This window comes from Bacillus rossius, chromosome 1 (genome assembly GCF_032445375.1).
Source record: "Bacillus rossius redtenbacheri isolate Brsri chromosome 1, Brsri_v3, whole genome shotgun sequence".
Classification (NCBI taxonomy): Eukaryota; Metazoa; Arthropoda; class Insecta; order Phasmatodea; family Bacillidae; genus Bacillus; species Bacillus rossius.
Window position 1 is genome coordinate 152810963 of NC_086330.1, and position 15859 is coordinate 152826821.

At 38.4% G+C, this 15859-nt stretch overlaps 1 protein-coding gene across 1 annotated transcript in view; it reads left to right on the top strand.

Annotated features, from left to right (window-relative positions):
* The window catches only part of LOC134537824 (furin-like protease 2), a 205876-nt gene that overhangs the window by 90741 nt on the left and 99276 nt on the right, over positions 1–15859 (top strand). Inside the window, exon 2 of the mRNA XM_063378711.1 lies at positions 6522–6656. Coding sequence (XP_063234781.1) covers positions 6522–6656 — 135 coding nt within the window. The remainder of the gene's footprint in view (positions 1–6521; positions 6657–15859) is intronic.

Here is a 15859-nt window from a genome sequence, read left to right on the forward strand (position 1 = left end):
TCTATTTTTCCACATAATCACTGTGCAGATTGAGGCATTTATCGTACCGACGCACCAGCTTTCCAATACCCTCTGCATAAAATGATGCCTCCTGCCTATTCAGCCACGTTTTAACAGTGCCCTGCAGTGTGATTACAGTTTCATTTCTCCATGGCATGCCCATTAATCGATACCCTAATCGCTCGTACACGAATCGACACGTATCGTAGTGTTTACCCCCTTCCACCAACCATGTGGAGCGGCCAACTCACTCCTCAGTTGTGTTTGATCACCCTCCTTACAGTCCGGATTTGGCACCGAGTGACTATCACCTTTTCCCCACGTTGAAAAAGTGGCTTGGAGGACGACGCTTCAACACCAATGATGAACTGCAAAGCACTGTTAAAACGTGGCTGAATAGGCAGGAGGCATCAATTTATGCAGAGGGTATTGGAAAGCTGGTGCATCGGTACGACAAATGCCTCAATCTGCACGGTGATTATGTGGAAAAATAGAGTAAAGATGTACGTTTCTTTTGACATTAAAATAATTTCCCAATTCATTCCCGTTTTTTTATTACAGCCGATCGGAGGTTGAAAAAAAATAACCCTCGTATATACAAATAAAAAAATTTCAAAGCAGTCATGAGGACTGCCGACAGAAGTGAAAATTTAAGGCTATAAACAAACAATTGTTATTTTTAAATATCTAAATTAATGGTTTGATCTTAAATTAAAACTTGTAAATCAAAGTAACTATTATTAATATTAATAATATAATTTAGAAAACACAAATATAATTTTAAATAAGAAATACTAACTTTGTAAACTATAAATGTGTAATATAAGAAAATATTTTTTTGATAAAAATCAGAGACATTATCGTAATTTTTATGAAAAAATATTATCACACAACAAATTTGTTTTATCACGTTAGTAAAATAAGTCCTAAATTACTATAAAATACGCATTGCATAGTAATTATAGGTATTAAAAAAATAAATAATGATGTTCTTAAATTTTCTGTTATATTGCTACAAAGACTCAGTTTTCTTAGTTATTCAAACTATATATCTATATAAGAATATTAATATATTTTATACTCACATTTTACTTTACATTAATCAGATACTTGAGATTTAAAATAAAAAATGAACAAAAACACAATTTGAACACTAATAGGAACAGATATAGTGTTACACGTCACGTGACCGTGTCAATGACGACTTACATGAATTTACTCCCTATCCAAACCTTCCCATAGAAGTTTTCACTTCAATAAGGAATATCTTTTAGGTTGGTAAACAAGGACCAAATTTATAACTTAAAAGATTTTAATAAAATTATCAGAATAAAATTGCCCTTAGTGGAAATTCGCCTTTAGTATAGTAATCAACTTACGGTGTATATAGTAAAATTACATACCAATAACCAATATTGAAAGTACCACTGCAAGCAACATCACCATTGAGGTCTTCATGATACCGACTATGAGCGCTTGTTCACACATGGAGGCACATTAGTGGTCGCTTTTATGCTCTACCGTTTACAAGTCACAGAGCTCAGAAGCTAACAACAGGTATTTAGTCTTAACGAGTTTCTTATCTTAATGTATTTTCAAACTATAATGATCCTAAAGCTTCCAAATAGGCCTTCGTTTCAGAGCAAAAGAAACCAATCAACGTCTGTTTTTCTATTGTTTTCAACACCGGCACAATCCTCGTAAATATTATTGTTTGCTAAAATATTATATCCATGATACTAAAATATATTTTGTTTGAGTTTAAGTTAAACTATTTTATTTAATCACTAGCTGCCCGACCCGGCTTCGCACGGCTATACTAATGGAAAAAAATTAAGCCACATCTCCCATTTACAGTAATGGTAAAAAATTCAGTGAAAATTTATTACAATGCTGTATAATGTACCGGACAGAAAATGAATAGCACCGATGGTTTCCCGACTCGTGCACGCGACGTACAACTGATGTACCCGTACTTCGCTACGGCAGTCTACAATAGTAAATCATTTGGTTAGCAGACCGAAATTTTAAACTATAAATAATGAAACGGCTACGATAAAGTGAAAAAGACTTGTAAAATACAAACCCCGTTCTTGGACTTGATTTTGACAAAGTATTTTACTAAAATAATGCTCACCTGGTTAAATTAAAAAAAAAGTAATACTATAAGGTTTTACTTTGAATTTTTGAAGTTTGGTTCACGCCATCCACTACAGATGGCAGCACCGGGGTTAAACAATTCCGTGCCATTCACAAAATTACTCCTATCAAAAAACAATAACGTTCAGTTCAGCGTTAATGAATCCTAGTGAATTAAGTTTACGTTATATAATGAATAGTATTTTACAGTTTAAATATATATATATTACAAGTGCGTTAGTAATAGAAGGACCAGCAGGCGCGGGGCCCATGCTAAGCTTGCCCAGCCTTGCAGCCTGGGCACTACAGTTTCCCCGGTGGCGTGTCTGCCGCTGCCGAGACAAAGGACGCCCGAGCTGCCAGGATGCCGCAGCGATGAGGACCGCAATACTGGGATTCGCGGCTGGCACTCAATTATGCAAATATCGGCAGCATGTCGAGACGAGCATCTGTCTCCGTTCCCCCCCCCCCCTTCCCACTCTCTCATTCTTTATTTCTCGACTGTACATCCCATTCCTTCTGTGTTCCAGCGGGGTGGTGGGAAATTGTCTGCATCTGAAGCCGTCGCAGAGAGCCCCCGATTGACAGGCGACCAGGTTAAATTGAAATTACTGTGACAGTGTGCATTCGTTATATCGAGAAGCCAGTTCAATTTGCAGACTTGATTCGATTTTTTTTTTTAAAGCTTCGTGTTGGCAATATAGGTGACAACGTACAGACGGTCAAGGCTTGAATTCACATGATAAAGCCAGCATGGTCTGTTAGTATGTACGTATTTTTAAGCATAAAATGCCAGACTAAATTTAAATCAAAGACTATTCCTCTCTCTCTCCCCACTTTCCTATTTTCCCCCCTCACCCCGCTCTCACTATTCTCCGTTCACTCTTACCTGAGTTTTGGAATAAACCAAGCCTCTTGTAAACAAACATTCTCATTGGCTGCCGGCCGCCGCGCACATTATTCGTGCGCAAGAAATAGTCCCTTGGTCACGTACCATTTGTAAGTATTTTTAAACTGCCTTTTTTATAACAATTGTTGATATATAGCATTATAGCGTTTCACCATTAATTTCCAATACAGTTTAATGTGTCAGCAAGTATTTACTTACAATTATGTTAGCAAACGCCGTGTGTACGTGTACAGTGTACAGTTGATGCCCGGCGCAACAGTTGCATTTCGGATTCGCGCGCGCACGGTTTGTATGGCTGACGTCGGACCGAGTTTTGTAAAACACAGAACGGGAAAGCCTTTGAAAAGTGCACAGAAAACTATTGTGTTTAATGTTTTTAAAACATTTTCAGTCAAATATCCGGATTGTCGTGTGAACGATATCCCGAGTTTAACTGCGGAATTTACGGGTGTTTCGAAGAGCAGTGTGCTTCGTGCAAGGAAAGAATTACAGGACACCGGGACATTAACATCTTCCGGGAAGAAAAGGAAACGTGAGAGTCCTGTTATAAAAACTTGTGATGATTTTGTGAAGACGGCTATTAGTCGTAAAGTGCATAGTTTTTTCTTCGCAAATGAACCACCTACGCTGAACAAAGTGCTACGGTGCTTCCTGTTGTATTACGTCTCCGTTATTTTATTAGCACCGACTGTACTGAAGTGTGTGTGTTGCAACTAGTGCTTGGCGCGAAAGATGAATTCAGCCTATCACTTGCTGACGCGGTGCAGTGATACGGCGGTGTTTGTTTATTTCAGAACTCAGCTAAGAGTGAACGGAGAATATATATATTACAATCTCCTAGTGTATATATTACAACCTCCTAGTATATATATACACTAGGAACTTGTAAGGCGTCTAAGGAGCCCTTTGAAAAAATGAAGAATATAACAAACACACTAATTTTTATTAAAAAATTTTATTGTTTTAATATTGTGCAAATGAAAATAATTTCTGACATACATGTAGGTACATGAAATGATAAAATAAAATATTAGATAAAAAAATTATGCATATTGCTACGAACGCGAGAACTTCGACACGCGCCAGGTTGGGAGCTGGCTGGCGGCCCTGCACGGCCATTGGAGTCACGCGCCGGGTCACGTGCCGTCCACTGACGTAAGACATGCCACGCGCGCCTGGCCGGATTACAAGGGTCGTCGCTACTCCCTCCCCCCCTCCGCTCCCCGCGTATTTTCTTGCCACGGCACCGTTATCTATCGCTGAGCGGCCTTGGGGATTCCGCGGGCCGCCGCGCGGAGCAGCATGAATTGAAGCCACCCTGCTGGACTGTTCGGGCGTTGGGTCGGCACGGGATGACGCGACTCGCCACCGCTGCTCTCGTCGGTTCGAGAAGGGTGCCACAGAATTCTTAAGCAGCGACGCCGGCCTCTGTGGGAGTTTTTGGCGACAGAGTTCCGTGGGATGTGCCGCGTGAGTTCCGCGGTGAGTTCTTCGAGGAGTGCGGCGATAGTTCCGCGACAGTTTCGAGTTGATTCCGATGCGAGTACCGCGACAGTTCCGGAGATCCGAGAGTTCCGCGAGCGAGGGTAAGTGCGACATGGGCGAAGAAAGTGAGAGAGACCCCCCCCCCCCCCCCTGAGAGTGACGTGACGCGGAGCGACGAAATCGAAGGTGGACTGTGTGGTGCGAGACTGTGTGTGAAGACAGGCGCGAGGCAAAGAGGCGAACCACTGTTGAGTCTAGCTCCAGTGAGGAGTGCAAACTGTGGAACTGGACAGACATTGAGTGACTTGAGGATAAACATTTTTAATTGCGAGTATTTGGTGATTAGACATCTTTAAGTAAGATTATTTATTAGTGATATAAATATTAGTAATCAATAAAACTGTAAGTGCAAAACTTAATTGGGCTATTCCTAACGAAGCCAGTTTTCTCCCCATTATAAATAGTAACTAAGTATTATATATATATATTTATATTTATATTTATATTAACTGCATCTGTGCTATTACCCGATAATTTCAGCAGCAAGAAATAAGTGACCCCAAGAGAAGAATATAATATAAAAATTCAAAAGGGCGTAACTACAAAAATGTATATCTGCAAAAAAATAATTCCTGCTTATAAATACATATTTTATACATAAAAGACAAAAAATTCCAACTTTTTTTAAAATAGAATTATAAACTTCAAAAATATAAGATTATATACCTATATAAAAAGATTTAGGAAAGGGAAAATCTAAAAAATTCAAAATTCCATCAAAAGATTCCCAGTGACACAAACTTAGATTTCCAAAAAGGGAAAAAATTTCAACATTTTTCGTTTGAAGCTTATCTTTCTGAGGTACAAGCGTTTTTAATCATAAGTACAGGTATTCGTAAGGTGCTTAGTTATGCATGTAACAAACAATTGAATTTAATAATTAAGGCTTGTTCCTTTTATGTAACTCCATTATAAATGTTATTCTATTGTTACACTTCCATTTTATATTTTATACTCATCTCTATGAAGTTGGCTAATATCTGTGCTTCATGATACGCTTGCATATATATTTTTGGCGTTACAGAGTCAGTGAGTGAGGGATGAGGGTATCTAATTATCTATCTATCTGTCTGTCCATCTATCTATCTATCTATCTATCTATCTTTCTATCTATCTATGTATATATATTTATATGTGTGTGTGGGTAAGAGTTCAGAATAAGGATAAGTGAAGTAGATTTGGTACGGTTGTCAATAAATCATTGAAATACTAAAAATCCTAATTACTTTTCATTGCTCTGAATCGAACACTTGAGTTCATAATAACTATTCCTTATTACAATTATTACGGGTATTCTTTTAGCACTTCAGTGTAACTGAACAGAAAACCTTGATAAAATTTAACTCTCTAACGTAAATAAACCGAAAAATAAAATTCCTAACCGTATATGTTTAACGTAATACACACATATCAATGTTTTTGTACCTACATTCTACCTACAGCTATTGCACTGTATAACAGGATGTTGAGACCGCTCTAGTTATTGCACTATCTTCAAGCTGACGTTCGTAACGCTTAATAAATGGACTCTCAAGTTCCTAAGAGCAAGTGAACAAGTTAGAGTGCAGGTCGTGTTGGTGAACGGCCGAACAGTAATGCATAAATAGGGTTGGGGGGGGGGAAGATGCTGGTTGTAAACAGCACGTGAGACCGTAAAGCCCGCTGTCTATTATTTCTAGGAGTGCGGGCAACCTCTCGTGGAATCCCTTTCGATGAAGAGGTAAACAGCATCATCTTAACTCATAACAGCACTCGTCGCATGAAGCTATCTGAAATAATTAAATGTATTAAAGCCAGTCAATTGATATTAAAATTTATTGTTTCCAAACAATCTTTATAACGCGAATGTCTATAATAAAAAAATCGTGAAGTTTTGTAAGCACTTCAGGCCAGATATCAATATTTTTTTATAATCTCTTGTTAACAGGATGCTACCGCTGTGAATGCAGGACGGCCCACGAGCGAAGCCACCACGGAAACGTCTGACCCCGTCCAGCGCATGAGAACTGCTCCTACCATGCCTGATATGTCGGATCCACTGTTCAAGGACCAGTGGTACTTGGTGAGTGTTTTCTGTTTCAGATTCCTGCAATGTGCTTTTAAAAATCTAGGGTTTTCCTTTCTTAAATATTTTTTTGTTCATGCTGTTTTGCTACGAAACAGTGTGGCAAATTATTATTTAACGTATTTAAAATTGCAGCTAAATTTGAGGGATTAATCCATAGATTTGGTAACATGGAAAAATATTGTTACTATAAATTACTTAGCAGGCAATAAAAATACTGTCTACAATGTTGTAAATAAAGCTCCAAAATGAATAAATAACGAAATGAAATTTCTATATAAATATAAGGGACTAAAAGGTGTAATTTTAAAAATTAAAAGCTTTTTTTTTTATCTTAAAGCACCTTATTATTTGCAGAACTGCACACGATATAAAGTAATGATGCTAAATTAAACTTTAGCAGACTATTACCACAGATACTTAGCATTTAATTTTTATTAAATTTTAACTTTTAAAATAACTTACGAAACCAGCCTTTCAAAAACTCACTGTTTGCTAATTCAAACTTCCGCTCCGAGAAGTCAGGGACTAATATAGACAAGTAGTTTTGTGTAGAAAATTTAATAATTATGCATACTTTGGAGCACTGAAAATATTTTATAGGCGAATCTAAATGTATTTGTAAGACAATACATGCAGTACAATATAGAATATTTGATATGACAGTAGCATTATTTTATAATTACATTTCATTCCTCACACCCTCATACACTCGTCATACATTGGCAAATTTGCGGTGTGAATTTCCATCGCACAAGTGGACAGCTCGCGCTCTCGTTCGGGGAAGTAGGAAACCCTATATTTGGTTCTTTAGTGGCAAACTGAATGCTCGGCCTCAAACCGTCTCTGATGCTCCAGATTCGACCAGTTATCTCAAAGACTTTGCGGAACCGTGAATTTCACTCAACGTCAAAAGTTATCAGCGGCGATGCTGCAAACACACAGAGTTAGTTAAAGATGATCTCAAGCTTTCCCGGTCGTTGCCATGGCAATAATTTTCCCTCGGGTCGGAGCAGCGTCATGGCGTGGAATTAACTTCAACGCGAAAGCCGAGGTTTGCAGAGCTAATGTTTACTCGAGAGAACAACTGGGATGTTGATATTGGCTGCCTAACTTCGCACGCAACCAATCAGATGGTTTTAACTGAGCTTATTTATGACCACGGGTGGTTGTCAGAGGGAAGAAGAGCATCATGTGAACTAATGTTGACGTCTGGCTGGACCTCCAGACGGCGTGGAGGGCTCCGGTGTAAACGTGCTATTCACAAACCGCTCGAGCTGATGGCGTATCTGTGTTGGTCAGGCGGGCGGGATGGTAGCTCGCTGGCGCGGTGTCGCATCTGAACTGGCGCGCAGTCTTCTCGTCGTGCACAGAGCAATATGAGATTTGGATTTGAGTGAATACCATTACATTTTATGGCTGAGAAATGAAGATAAAGTTTTATTGTAAGTCTCTTTACTACTGTCAAGACTCTCTACCGTGAAGTTCATGCCTTAAATTTATTCCGGAAACACGGTTTCAGCCATTTTCACTGTCCAAAAATACAGATTAAAACGAAATCTGGAAACAGAGCTATTAGCGTATTTTAAAAATCTTTTCTTAAACAGATAATTTTTTTTTAACGCGTGCTTTTTTCTGAAGCTCTGCACACCGTATGTTTACTCAGGTAGGCAGGGCCCTGAAAAGCGTATGATTGCGAGGAACATTTTAGAATCATTACATTTGCCTGTACAAATTTTGTTTTATGGTTTCATTATTAGCGTGTAGTTTTTGACGAGCGAAAAAAAAGTTAAAATGTGACTTTTCACAGGTGTTTTACGGCATGGAAAATAAGGTGCACGTAAGGATCTATTGTTAGTAGTTTAGTCTCGCAGATACGCGTCATGACGCGAGGACTACGCGCCAGCTCGGTGCCTGCCATAGAACAAGGTTGAGACCCAGAAGTGCGACTCTTACAGTGGAAACTGAATCCATGTTTTGCGCGACACGTGACGCTATATGTTGGGTGGGCCCATAACTACTAGCAAAAAAACCCTGACGCGAGGTTCAAATCAAAACATTAGGTTCACTATGTTAATTTAACTTCTTGACGACTAATTGCTTTGATAACAGATTCGAACTTTGCTAGAAACACTTAATGCCGTTTTATGATTAAAAAAAGGCATGTTCTATAAAAATTAGTAAGAGATATAAAATTTCTAGTGCCACGCCACAAAATATGTGGCTACCAAAATAAAGTTATTTATTTTTCATTGGTTTGTTTGCCAGACAATAGCTTGTGCATTACTTCTCAAAATCACTGTAACTAAGTTATTAATATATATTGAAAGCTACACTCTAGAGGGTGGGCCCAACACTTCTTCAGATAACTGTGTCTCAGTCTCGGCAATAATAGTTTCTTCCCCGTGGTGCCTGGCCTTAGAGGCGAAGAGGCGTGTGATGCGCGAGCCAGTGACGCCATTAGCATAAGCACAATGTGTACAATTTTTTTATCAACTCAGTGATTTGTTTATCCCCAGTCTTAAAAAATTCCAAAATTGGCTAACATACTTCGTAGATTTTATTTAATTTGTTTAGGCACAATATGTAAAAAAAAAATTATAAAATTTTGAGAAACGAATAATTTTATCCGATTTTTAATAACCGAAATAGCACAAAAAAAAAGAGAACCGAATAAATTAAACGTACACATAAAAACACATTAATAACATGTCATACTTTATATTTTATTGTAACAAGAAATAATTCTGTAGTGTCAACATACCCATTTATTAGCGACAGAAATATGTTTCTGTCACAAATAAATAATCTTCATGAACACTAATAAATAATTTTGTTGGAAGGATGTTAATCACAAAAAAAATTTGTGCTAGCAAAAAATGTTTTAATGTACTTGAAAAAATAATGTTATTCATAAAAGCGCACCCCCCCCCCCCCCCAAAAAAAAAAAAACAACCGGAAATTGTTTGAACGAAGCTCCTGCAAGCTCTTCGCAACTAACAGCGGTCGTCATTCTCGCTGAACCCGAAATACAGTTGCTAGCTCATACGACTGACAAGGATATAATCTGTTAAACGTAAGGAAGACTTTTATGACAGGTTGGTATTTAGGCGAACATTCAGACTTTGACAGCTAAATATTCTAATAAAAAATACCAAGTCATTATTGGTGTACGAATAGTTAAGCTGGTGCTACGTGAAACCGAGTTTCTTTTGTTTATTACGTCATTTTAAACTTGCTGTCTAAATTTCAATGTTCGCTACATCAGATGTTAAATCGTCCTACCTTATCTTGAACAGAGTGAGTGCGTCGGGCAGTAATCAGTAGATCAAAACTAATCTGTCCGAAATATCGGATAAACGACTGTCGGTCAAATGACTTAGGTAAAAATGACTGTTACTATTGGTAAAACAATTTTCGCCTACTGCCTGTCCGTTAAATGACTTTTGACAAAATAGCTATCGATGTACTGCCTTTTGGTCAAAAGATTTTCAGCCTGCCGCCTTTGCGTTAAAAGGCTTCCGGCGAAACGCCTCTCGATGTGCTGCCTGTCGGCCAAACGATTTAAGACCTAATGCCTGTCTATAGATGACGTTTGGTAAAATTACCATTGTTTTACTGCCTTTTGGTCAAACGATTTTCGGCATTTTTGTTCAAACTATTCAAGACCTAATGCTTGTCCGTCAAATGACTGTTGTAAAAGTGACTGTCAGTGTACTGCCGCGGCAGTCGGCGGCGAAGCTGGCAACTAGGGGTGGGTGGTAAATGCGGAGGGGAGAGGGTCCAGTGTTCGGGGGAGCCGGCGGCACGGTAGGTACTTCGCGTCGCTCGGCATCCGCCGCCTTATCGATTCGCGCGCGCGGCCGGCCGTCGGGGCGCGCTGATAGTCGCAGCTCGGAGCAGCTCCGTTAGCGCTGCTCCGAGCTGCGAGCATTTGCACCGATTACAACGTCTAGGTTCTGTTTGCGCCCCTGACGACGGGAACATATATCATATTTGTTTTGTTTTGGGAAGCCTACTGTGTTCTTTTATGCCATCGCAGTTGTGTGGTCGGGATACTTGTTTCATTCCATCACCGGGTTCGTTAGCGTGTCTCTGTATTGTCGGCGTGTTGCCCAGATTATCTGTTTAGCATCATCGTTGGGTTCCTCTGACTTTCACTGTAGTGGTTTTGTCTGCATTTACTGTATTTGTTTCTATTATCTCGTCATTGTCATTCCTCTGTGTTCATCTGTGCTGTGATATTGTTTTAACTTATCCCTTCCACAAAATTTTCTGTGTGGTATTTTTATTGAAATTTTGACAATTGGCGAATTTTTTCTTTTTTTTCGGTTGTGTTTGTCTATTTATCTTGCTTTGTCCGTTCTTAGGGTTGTTCTCTATGACGTACAATTCAAACTAGAAATTGCGTATGTCAAAAATAATTATATAAAGCTAACTCTCACTGTTTTAAAGTGGAAGTTTTTATGAAGAAATATAAAAAGACCCAACTGCATAACACAAAACATGATCTTCTAGTGAATGACCTTAATAAAATTAGCAAACAAAATGTATTAAATGACATAAATGCCTAATGTTTTTATAAGTAGCAAATAACATATAGCATATAATTGATAACATTTGTAACAAAGTGTTCTTAAAAAATTATATTTCGAACGAAAAAATATACATATTAATATTTTTCAGGATGTCTTCTGGAAAATATTAAGCGTTTGATAAGATAAAAAAAACCTTTCAACATGGCCAAAATTTGGCATCTTCACATTGCTGTAACTCAAAATCTTGTATCTGAATATCTGAAAAAATACGCAAGACGCGTGCATTGAAACATTTTTACCCACTTTCCAATGATAAAGTTACAGGGTCCCCTCTCAAACTCTCATACGGTACACACAGAATGGCGAAAAGACTGCACGCGCGCTATATCCTAGTCTTTAGATGCGACTGGACAGTTGATGTGTGGGCCGTTGTCTCTCTTTGCAGTTCATGCTTTCTTTTTAATGTTAAAAATAGTGATGGGTCGAAGTCCAATTTTCTTGAATCCGAATTTCGAATTAGAATCCCAAAGAGTACCTAGAATATAACCCTCGAATACCAATCTAGATTTCAAGGGGTAAAAAAAAAATAATGTATGAGAAATGAAAAATATTAACCGTGGAATTGTAACATTGAACTATTTTAATGTTTGTTTCACAAATTAAGTTTCAAGAATGTAATTTTATTTATATAATTATGTATCTGTTAAAAGTACACTCACTCTCTTGGGGTAATGTTAACAAAATATTTTTGTAGAAAAAATAGACCTAGTAAACTTCAGAGATTATCAGTGTTTAATTTTTGAATTTACTTTATTTTCTCTAATATTTTTTTTTCAAATATTCTTCCTTGAATACCGAATCCAGGGGCGGATCTAGACTTTTTTTTTTTTTTTTTTGGGGGGGGGGGGGGGGTCACCACCGTCTAATTTATCACCAAACCCCAAAACTGAAGCGCTCGTTCGGGGGTCTTTCCCCGCAAAAATGTGGATTTGAAGGAGCAAAATGGTGCAATTTAAGAAGCTTTCGTATCTTAACATTGAATAAACTGCTGGTAGAAATATTAACATTCTTTAAGTTGATATTCACTACCAATGATATCTATCAAGGTTTCTTATGTTCAAAGAACGAATTGTCCAGCATGCATAATGCAACCAACTACACAGGACACAGCACTACAGTTGTGTTGTGATGTCAATCTGAATTAGTTTGGAACATTTGGTTGTAAATAAATAATTATGCCGTGATTGCCATGTTGGTTTGATATGTATATATTTACAGGATAAACTCAAGATGCCTTTTGCTGTTCTTTGCAAATTTTGTAATTATTGCTTCAATGTCTAGCTGAATGTCTTTGTGGATGTGCAGCAATGCGAGACCAGTAAGTCTTTCTTCTCCCATTGTTGATCTGAGCCATGTTTTGAGGCGACGAAGGGTTGAGAATGAACGCTCTGCGGTTGCTACAGAAACAGGTAGCGTAGCTAGGATTTTAAGAAGTTTGTTGATAGAAGGGTACATTACTGTGTCGCACAAATCAATTATATGAGGCAGAGCACTTGGAATTTCAATAACACCCCCAGATTCGCGCTTCCATTTGGCGACCCAAAGTTTGAACTCCTCCAGGACTGTGGAGACGGACACATTTAGGAGCTGCTTATACATCTCTGCTACCTTTCGCACAACTTCCAGATATTCCTCAGTGTAGGTTGTGCGAGGCAAGAGTATTCCCAGACTGAAGATATCCATGACATCAGGACTGAGCCTCTTCTTCAAATCACTTATGATATTGTCCAACAAGGGAATATAAACTTCTCTTCGATAGTATTCCTCAGGGAATTAAGCTACATTTGGTTGAGAAAATAATTCTCACGATATATCTGCCGTGAAACAATACGTGGTGTTTTCAGTTCCACATCCAACTCTCGTGCAAGATCTGCTGCTTCAGCAAATAGTTGCTGAAAAACTAAATCGGCTTCCTGTCTCTTCTTCTCCAGGACACTAATGGTGTCTGTTACAGCATCCATAGCCCTCTTCAAATCCAAGGTGTGTGTTTGAAGTAAACGGCTTAGTGACACAGTTGTTCCTGTACAAAGACAAAGAAAAAAGCTTGCGAAATTGAAATCACACCCGAATAAAATATGGCACCAGAAAGAGGGGAATGAAGTGTTTCTAAACTTACCTAATACATCACTCAGGCATATGGAAGAAACAATGAACTCTTGACTGATTAGAGCATGTCGAAGGCACTGGGCATCAGATGCAGTTTTGCTGTCCTTCCACTGTGAAATCTCGTATAGAGCATCACAAATTTTTACCAGTGTGTCACCCTTAAAATGCAAGTGGCCGTCGTGCCTCTCCACCCAACGTGTTTCGCAAATACCCTGCAGTGAGATCCCACCTAGAACTTTCTTAAAGAGTTCATGTCTCTTTGCCGAGGCATTAGCAAATAACACAATTTTCTTCATTGTCGCTGATGTGTTGCGGCAATGTACGACATTAGACGATCGTGCAAGTGAATTGTTCAACAAATGGTTATTACAAGGACAATGTTTGGCATGAATGGCTGTTTTGGCAAGTTCATGAACTGCACCCTTCATTCCAGAAACCATAACTGAGCAACTATCGGTGCCTATTCCAACACAGTTTGTCATATCTACATTAAACGTTTTGCAGAGATCAAGAACTATGTGTGCTAGGGCGATGCCAGTTAGACGAGTCTCCCCATCAACATCTTCGGAGCGAATCATATCATATGCATTACAGAATGTGATGAAGTCTTCTCTAACCGATCCATTGTGAAAGTAACGAAAGGAGATACTTAGCTGTTCAATGTGTGACTCATCAGTTGTTTCGTCAAATAAAACAGAAAAGAATTTTGCTTCTTTCACTCTGGCCAAAATCGACTCCTGTATTTCTTCTTTGCATATATCAATAAGTTGATTCTGTGTCGTTTTGCTTATGTATGTGGCATTAGCTGAAGTAGTTTCCAAGTGGCGGCGTAGGTTTGAGTCACCAGAGTCAACTCTGAAGCGCAAGAGAGCTCTAAAGTTCCCATCATCTTTCACTACAGAACTGGCCTCTTCATTATTCGCATTTAGCTTTACATTAGTACTGGGACCATCACCGTATTCATGTAAGACTCCATCATCCCTGTGGCCACGCAAGGAAATATTTTGACGACCACAAAAGATGATGGTGCTGATAATTGGTCGTAAACGTTCTCGATTTTCTTTAACTTGTGCTTCTCTTTGTGAGCAAACCTGATTTGCAACTTCGAGTGATGGTTGGTGATATGTTAAAAGAAAGTTTTTTCCAGCTTCAACAGCCCACTGGTGATACTCGTTCCGCTGGTGCGTCATAAGAGATCCTTTTCCTCCAAGCAGATCATCGAAGGACTTCAGAGGTTGCTTGACCATCCTTCTAAGAGGGGTGTTGGTTTGAAGGCCACCCCCTGAGCCTGCAGCAAAAAGGACACAGTACTTGCAATAAAGTCCCTGATCTTTGTGCGAAAGCATGAGCCAGTGAAATTTTTCCAAATGCGATCTCTGGGCATACTTCTTTGTCTCTTTCCCCTTCTTGGTAACAATACAGTGAGGGAAAACATAATCTGATGGTGGTGTCCAGTGTCGCTCTAATAGCATAGCCTTGGTGAAATCATTTAAATTGGTCTGGCTTGTGTAATATCCAATATCAGACGAAAACTGAGGTTGTGCCTGTGGCTTGTTTCTATTTGGCAATATGTGCTCATTAACAACTAAGGCAACAGGTTCAGCAGCTGGAACAAAATGGCAAATTTTATCCACAGATGTAGATGGTAGTAATGACGACGATTCACCTCTTGTCTCAGGCTCAGATTTTGACTTCTTACTGAAAAACTTGTCAATAGTTCTACCAGATGCACGACGTTTTGCTCCAGTCACATTCTTCAAGGAATCACCCTAAAATAAACCAAGGAGAGATAAAGTATTAATTGAAGTTGTTATGTCTGTATGGATTATTTTTAAACAATTGTTGTATCTTGTATGGTTGGCAATAATAATATATAAGAATAATAATAGCAATAAATCATTAACTTGTTTATTTGTTTGCTAAAATTAAGTACTTATTTTAAAATGCATGCAAGCATTCACAATGTCGCGTAGCATGCGTATGTACATAACAGAGTTGATCAACTTAACTTTCTACTTCGTACGTACGTGCGCTAAGTGGTGGTTGTGAATCCAGCAAGTACTACAGACGTAAGATTTAACACTTAAGATAATATTAATTATTGTTGCGAAATCATTTCGCTCTATGTTGTAATCTTTTTTTATCACTTCTACTAAAAAGAGTAATGTAAAATTATGTATTGCCGACATCTTGTAAAGGCAAAAGGTTGCGAATCCAATCTCAAAAACTTAACATACGTGCGTGTGTTCATACGTTAGTTAAATGTGGTTGTGAATCCGCCTTTCTCTTACTTGCTTAAGGAATAAATGAAGTACTAAAAAAAATGTTGATTGTCATACCAAAACATTTTTGAGCAGTTAGTATTCTATTTCTATAATTGGTACTAATTAAGCTAGCTACACAATTAAAGTCTAACTAACTTACTTGTAAAACACATCACACTTCACACTGCAATGTTGAATGTTGTAATATCAACGACCTAGAGATATATAGACT